At 41.7% G+C, this 7,610-nt stretch overlaps 1 protein-coding gene across 1 annotated transcript; it reads left to right on the top strand.

Moving 5' to 3' along the window:
* Positions 1–3,249: 3,249 nt before the first annotated feature.
* On the top strand, positions 3,250–5,009 carry LOC122024888 (3-ketoacyl-CoA synthase 1-like). The gene has a single exon (XM_042583612.1). It carries the CDS (start codon positions 3,338–3,340, stop codon positions 4,913–4,915), a length of 1,578 nt encoding a protein of 525 aa, XP_042439546.1. The 5' UTR covers positions 3,250–3,337; the 3' UTR covers positions 4,916–5,009.
* The last annotated feature ends 2,601 nt before the right edge of the window (positions 5,010–7,610 follow it).

Raw genomic sequence — 7,610 nt, 5'->3', positions numbered from 1 at the left:
TGGCAGGAAAGAATGAAATCATTAGAAGTAGTAAAAGGAAGAGGTTGCATGATCTGCCTATTTCAGTCTTGGCCCCCAAGCTATGTTTTTTTCTAACACAGTCAAGTTTTGATTGCGTCTTTCTCGTTGCCAAGTAAACGACCACAATCCTAAATCCTCTGCGTGCGTCGCGAGATATGAAAAAAGGTAGAAAACCGATGCTTCCATTATTCATTCTCAAGTGTGGATCGCACTGGAAAAGAAAGGAAATTAAAATATGGCTTTGGTTTTGAACAATATCTTGATTGATTAGGTTAGTTGGGCAGGCGATGCCTACGGGCCTGGGGCTTTAATTAATTCTGCTTCTAGAGGAATGAATTAATCCCATCTTACCTTACAAGAAAAAGAAAGAAAGATACGAAGAAAATTATGCTGATTCTGGATGTGCCAGAATCTAATTGCTGTCCTGCGATAATGGTGAATTTCATCCTGTGAAAGTGACAAATAAACAATTCTGAATCATTTTTTAAGCTCTTCAATGCGGGACTTAGAGTTCTTCAATGCTACAATTAATGGTTGAACATAGCTAGTGTGAACGTATTCCAATCTTCGACTGGAAAAATCAGCCAGAAGCAAGCAGTCCTCTGACTTTTGTGTTCAAAATGGCGCAGCTCCATAAAAGTCAAATTTAAAATTTATTTATTTGTTAAAAGTCAACTGCGTGTCATGTTCGATGGATGGTTGGTCAACGGTAAGAGGTGCCTCGAGAAGTTGTTAATATATAGATATCACATCTGAGTTACAAGTGTCAACTCTCTAGATCGCCTTTTCATTCAACTGTCTAGTTGAATTTTGTCAACGGACGGCCTCGTATTATTCCTCTCTCTATTTTTTTAATTTTAACAAATCATTTGAAAATCTGTTTATGTAAAGAAATATCTAGGCTGCAATTAGTTAAATGAAAAAAATACAAATCACTAATGTTTGTAGATGATCCGGGTCAGGACAAATTTAACCAGCTTAGTGAACTTTAAAAAAAAATAATTTCACTTGATTCTAAAAATGATTTCAGATTAAATTTTTCTTGACCCATAAAATTTAAGTGACGTTTGGTTCTCTCTTACGAATCGGAATAAGAATATGTATCATAGTATTGTGGAATGGGAATAGGTATGAGCTTAAGTATCATTCTTAAAAATAATGTTTGGTTAATTGAATATTTTCAATTGAATGAACCTAAATTTTCTTTTTCACCTTTAGAGAAAAATAAGAGAAAAAATTAGATGGAAGAGAAATTTGAATGTGAGATAAACATATGATGAGAGAAAAAGTATGATAGGTAAAAATGAAGAGATGGAAAGTGTGATAAGAGAAAATGAGGAGAGAGAGCGTGATAGGAGATATTGAGAAGAGAAAAAGTATGATGAGATAAAAAAAGTGATGGGAAAAAATGAAGAGAAAGAAAGTATAATGAGAGAAAATGAGAGATTGAGAAGAGAAAATATAATGAAAGAAAAATATGATGGGAAAAATGAAGAGAGGGAAACTATGATGAGAGAAAATATGGAGAGAGAATATGGTAAGAGAGATTGAGGAGAGAGAAAATATGATAAAAAAAATGAAGATCAAATGAAGAGAGAGAAAATAATGAGAGAGTGTGTGATGAGAGAGAATACAAAGAGAAAATGGTAGAAAATGTGTAATGAAAGAGAATGAAGAGCGAAAAAATATGATGAGATAAAATATAGAGAGAGAGTATGGTAAGAGAGATTGAGAAGAGAGAAAATATGATAAAAAAATGAGGAGAGAATGAAGAGAGAGAAAATAATGAGAGAGAGTGTGCGATGAGAGAGAATATAGAGAGAAAATGATAGAGAATATGTGTTGAGAGAGAAAGAGGATAAAGAAAGTATACTAATAGAAAATGTGATGATAGAATAAGGAGAGAGAAAGTATGATAAGAGAGAACAAGAGGAGAGAGAGTGAAATGAAAGAAAAATTGAACAAATATATTAAGGATATTTTCGTCCAAAACTTAATTCTTATTTTCATCCCATCAAAACCCAAGGAAGAGGTGAATTTCATCCATACCCAAATTTTTAAATTTCATTCCAAAATCTTAATTCCATTTCCATCAACCAAAAATAAGATTTAAAAATAAATTCATTTCTTCGTTCCCAAATCTCTAAATCAAACGCATCTGAGGTTGACTTGCATTTTAATCGAGAATCAAGTCCACTAGACTCCCATGATTAAACAGGTCCATTATTGAGTTGGAACAACATTTACTCCCAATGGGCTGGGCCTTTGAAGAAACTCAATTTGTCATCGTCAGTTTTCTTTCCTTCATAAAGTTAATAACAGTGATTGTTCTTTTAGATTCATGACGGTGTACAAGTAGGCGTCAATTTCATTACGGAAGTGAGGCTGGCTGGTGGATTTTTAATTCGCCGGTAGTTGAGAGTTTTTCCTTCCGCCGCCCATTTAATTCTGGCGAACTACTCCAACCACATCCCTTCCTCCCCTTCACCAGCCTTTTGACTCGGCTTCCCATTGTAGACCTCAATGTTCTGTCCATTCGTCCACCCAATTCCAGCCAATAGCAAAAAACATCCATTCCTCACTTTCCCACCATATCCATTTATTATTCGATTTCTTCTCTCCTTCGTGGATAATATAGGAAGATTTTTTTTTTTAAATTTAATTTTTAATCTCTACTACGTGTTTAAATTTCATCATTAAAATAAATTTTAATATTTAAGAGTTATTATTAATTTCTATCTCTTGAAAAATTTTCTTTTCTAATGTTTTTTAGATTGAAATTGAAGTGTAAAATTTAACATTTTTTATTTAAATTCTATATAATATTTATTGAAGAAACATTCATTTTTTTTAAAAAAATTCTATTTAGTTTTTTCTCAATTTTCCTTTTCTTCTATTCGAAAGATCTAATGATAATAATGAAAATACTCTCTAATTGATTTCAATCAATTGAAATTTATTATATTTAACACACAATTGACATGAATCAAATAATAAAAATAATATTTCTAAATTTATTATATTATTATATTTATAATAATGATTATTATTATGATTATATGCCTTATTTAATTTTATTATCAACAAAATTTATATTACTTATTGATTTCTTTCCTCTACAAGGTCGTCCCTCTCTCAATTCATCCCTATATTTCTATAATTATTAATTCTTCTTCTTTTCTTAATCTTGCACGTTGACGCAACCATCGCCCTATATATCTCCCGAGCATAACCCACTAAGTTCTCAAGGCTAGCTAGAAGAATTCAGAGCCAAAGAGTGATTTCTCTGTGTATATATATCGATAGATAGTCGGTGATGGCGGCGACGGAACCGGCGGTGATGGACAGGGAGCGGCTGACGGCGGAGATCATGCCCTTCGGGGACGACGACTCGATCGTTATCAAGATCCGGCGACGCCTCCCGGACTTCCTCCAGTCGGTCAATCTTAAGTATGTCAAGCTCGGCCTCCGCTACGCCTCCATCCCCACCGCCGCCGTCCTCGTCCCTGTTCTTGCTGTCGCCATTGCTGCGGCGCTACGTATCGACCGGATGGCGCTGGCGCCGCCGCGGCCGGTGTCAGTCGACCCAGGAGCCGGCCTCGCCTCCGCCGCTTTGGCGTTAGTTCTCCTCGCCGCTTATTACCTCAATCGACCGCGCCCTGTTTACTTGGTCGACTTCGCGTGCTACAAGCCCGACGACGAGAACAAAATCTCCAAGGAAGGCTTCCTCGACATGACCGACTGCACCGGAGTGTTCAACCGGGAATCGTTGGACTTCCAGACCAAGATCACTCTCCGGTCTGGCCTCGGCGACGAGACCTATCTGCCGCCGGGAATCCAGTCCCGGCCGCCGCGGCTCTGCATGGAGGAAGCGCGCCTCGAAGCAGAGACCGTCATGTTCGGCTGCCTCGATGCTCTGTTTTCCTCCACAGGCATCGACCCGCGCCGCGACGTCCGCATCCTCGTCGTCAACTGTAGCCTCTTCAACCCCACGCCGTCCCTCTCTGCCATGATCGTCAACCGGTACAAGATGCGGGAGGACGTGAAGAGCTTCAACCTCGGCGGGATGGGCTGCAGCGCCGGGCTCATCGCCGTCGACCTCGCCAAGGATCTTCTCCAGGCCAACCCCAACTCCTATGCCGTGGTGCTCAGCACCGAGAACATCACCCTCAACTGGTACTTCGGCAATGACCGCTCCATGCTCCTCTCCAACTGCATCTTTCGCATGGGCGGCGCTGCTCTGCTTCTCTCCAACCGCCGCCGCGACGCGCGCCACGCCAAGTACCGGCTCGTGCACGCAGTGCGCACGCACAAGGGCGCCGACGACGGGTGCTACGGGTGTGTGTACCAGCGGGAGGACGAGCGGGGGGCGGTGGGGGTGTCGCTAGCAAGGGAGCTGATGGCGGTGGCCGGCGACGCACTGAAGACCAACATCACCACGCTGGGGCCGCTGGTACTGCCGTTGTCGGAGCAGCTCAAGTTCATAGCAGCACTGGTGGGCCGCCGCTGGCTGCGCCTCCGCGGGGTGGGGCCGTACATCCCCGACTTCCGGCGGGCGTTCGAGCACTTCTGCGTCCACGCCGGCGGCAGGGCTGTGCTGGATGAGATCCAGAAGAACCTCGGCCTGACTCCGGCCGACATGGAGCCGTCGCGCTCGGTCCTCCACCGGTTCGGCAACACTAGCAGCAGCTCGCTGTGGTACGAGCTGGCGTACGCGGAGGCGAAGGGGCGAGTGCGGCGCGGCCACAGGGTGTGGCAGATCGGGTTCGGATCCGGGTTCAAATGCAACAGCGCTGTGTGGCGGGCGCTGCGCGACGTCCAAGTTGGTGGCCGCCGCGACCGCTGCAACCCCTGGCTCGACTGCATCGACAGCTACCCAGTCAAGGGACAGTAAACGCCACCACAATCCACAAGTTTTTTTTTAATTTATTTAAAAAATAATAATGTTCTGTCGTAATCATTATTCATCCTTTTCATAATTAATCATCCATCGAAGAATTTGAATAACTCAATTGTAGATATAATTGTTTAGGTTGGATAAATAAAAGGTAAGTTTAAGCTAAGCTCTGTAATAGATGTTCCACCCCAACCTCCTTGTTTTCTTTGGAATTTTTTAACGTGATTATCCGCGTGCCTGAATAATTTGTTGTTCCGTTGTGGTTCGCATCCGATGGCCGACGCCGTGCAATTAATACGTGTCTGAATAATTTGGCGTGCCTAAATGAGCAGATCGTATGTTCTGACACGTGTCTACGGCGCCGTTGACTAATTGTACAGTTCGCTGTGGGGTCCATATTTAATTTCTCCAATAAGCCCGGTTAGGTGCATCCGTTTTTTAAAACATTAAGTGCATCCTCAGCTTTCTATGATTGTTAAAGCACCCATCCCTACAAAACGTAATGGTCCAATAGCTTGTTTTCTTCCATTTTTTTTCGTCAAATTATGTATGATATTAAATTAATATTTAAGGATATAATATGGAGAACTAAATTAACCCAAAACGTATTCCAGCGGTGGATCCAAAAATTCAAGAGGGAGGGATGATAAGGAAACGAGCTGAGTCTGGTTAATTTATTTTTAAAGATTAATTAATTATATGTAATTAAAAAATATTTTTTAAATAACTTTACATACTGTCTGCTGCCATGGATCTATTTCGTTCGGTTAAATTAAATTCTCACGATTAGTAAAGATATAGATATCTTGATAATTTTACTACCGCCGGGTTAAACTATAAGCTCGTAAATCAAATACAAACTGCCATCCAAGTGCACACCACCAAGATTATTCACTCCGGCGATAAATCATTGACCTATTGTGATAATGTAAGCATCGATGATGACTTTCCCGATGGTAACTATAGAAGCTACTTTTCCGTACTCGGTCAAATGAAAAATATAGGGTATTGATTTCTACAATATGTTATTTTTTTTAGAGTTTTTTTACAAATAAAATAATAAAAAAAATAATAATTAAAACAATGACTCACTAACGGAAGAGGGGAAGATGAAGGCACAGCAGAACTAGTACCGGTGGAGGAAGAACTGAACTCTACTGTGCAACCGCGAGCAATGGCATACACTGTCCTTTGGAGCTGAGTATAGTAATGCTTAATGGAGGCATTATCATTGCCTGAAACCCCATGATACTAAGGGTTCACCCTAAATCAATTTCAATCAAAATCGAATATATACATATATAGAGAGAAAATTAGATAAATACATATAACTTTGTTCTATATCGTTCCGAGCTATCTAGATCCATCAATCTATTCCAACCAAAATTGGCTAATGGATTTAGGGAGTTCGAAATGACATGAAATTAAATTCTATCTGTTCGTCTAGTTCTCTTAATTATATTCATTGATCCTGTCTGAAAATCGTGGAGACGACTAGCTGGGAATGTGGCTTCTGGGTTGACTGGATATAGACTTCTCTCTGATTTGCAATACAAGAAACGTCAGTACCGGGTCAGGGAAGAGGTTTCCGGCATTGGCCCTCCGACGCTAAAGTCAGTCATCGAAAAGTTGGAAGGAAACGAAACAACAGCAAACACAGGATTGAAGAGTAAATAACGCATACCTCTGTCGATGTATGAACCCCCCTTTATATAGCGCCCTAGTGGGCAACGTGCATGCTCCCCAAGGTACGGGCGCACTTCCCAACTATCCTTTGAAAGGACATATTAGAAAAGTGTCTCTAACATCATACCTTAACAAGACATGCAAATCTCTGATGAGACAATGGAAGCTTCTGCCATACAATCCGCCTGTTAATCATGCACTATCTCCCAAAAGAATATTTGAGAGATACGTCAATGATCCCACTGCCTGGCCGAGTGGGATAGCCGCTCGGCTGGTGACTCCTCCACTCGGTCGGCATCGGCTACTCTTCCTTGCGGTAACTGGGTACAATGGTTTGTCTCCTCCCAACTGGATAAGCGACTTGGTCTACTTAGCATTCCGTCGATCCGCACCGAGTGTCTGATGATCTTGTTGTAGTGCTCCTAGCCAGCCGGGCGTTCTACTCGGACAACCCGTTTACCAATCGAGCATTGCCAACCCCCCGGTCGGCAATTGTAGTCGCCCTCCGCTCGACCACTAGGGGTAAGCCTGTTGACTCTTTGCCATTGACCAGCTTGACTTTGATTTCCACGTTGGCAACTAACCCTGTTTTTGATCCGAACTAGGCGAACCCCCCTTTATTACTGCATCACAAGTCTTCCTCTCAAGTCTAGCCGAAGAAGGTTGCAAGTCCGACTGACTTGACGAGTAGCGTCTTTGGTGACCCTCATGTCCGTTCGGACCTTCTTTATTCTCAAGCCCGTGATCAAATAATCTTCGTCGTTTTGCATCATTTTGCTGACCTGAGTGTCTAGCTGCCGCTTGAATCCTACTTCATAAGCTTAGGGGTGGATCTGTCGCTTGGCTATATCATAGTCAGATATCTATGCAATCGGGATGGTTGATGACAACATTTAGTGATTTTTTCCATTTCTTCTACACTTTCTTGGCTGAGTGCCCTTTGTTAGAGGTCGACGTCATCTAAATTTTTGGAAGACTGTGTAAATCTTTGATTATAACTGAGCAC

Source organism: Zingiber officinale, chromosome 9B (assembly GCF_018446385.1).
Source record: "Zingiber officinale cultivar Zhangliang chromosome 9B, Zo_v1.1, whole genome shotgun sequence".
In the NCBI taxonomy this organism is placed as follows: Eukaryota; Viridiplantae; Streptophyta; class Magnoliopsida; order Zingiberales; family Zingiberaceae; genus Zingiber; species Zingiber officinale.
This window is presented reverse-complemented; position numbering and strand designations above follow the sequence as displayed.

Bases quoted from the DNA above. Each gene is read 5' to 3' on its own strand.
- LOC122024888 (XM_042583612.1), top strand. From the start codon at position 3,338: ATGGCGGCGACGGAACCGGCGGTGATGGACAGGGAGCGGCTGACGGCG.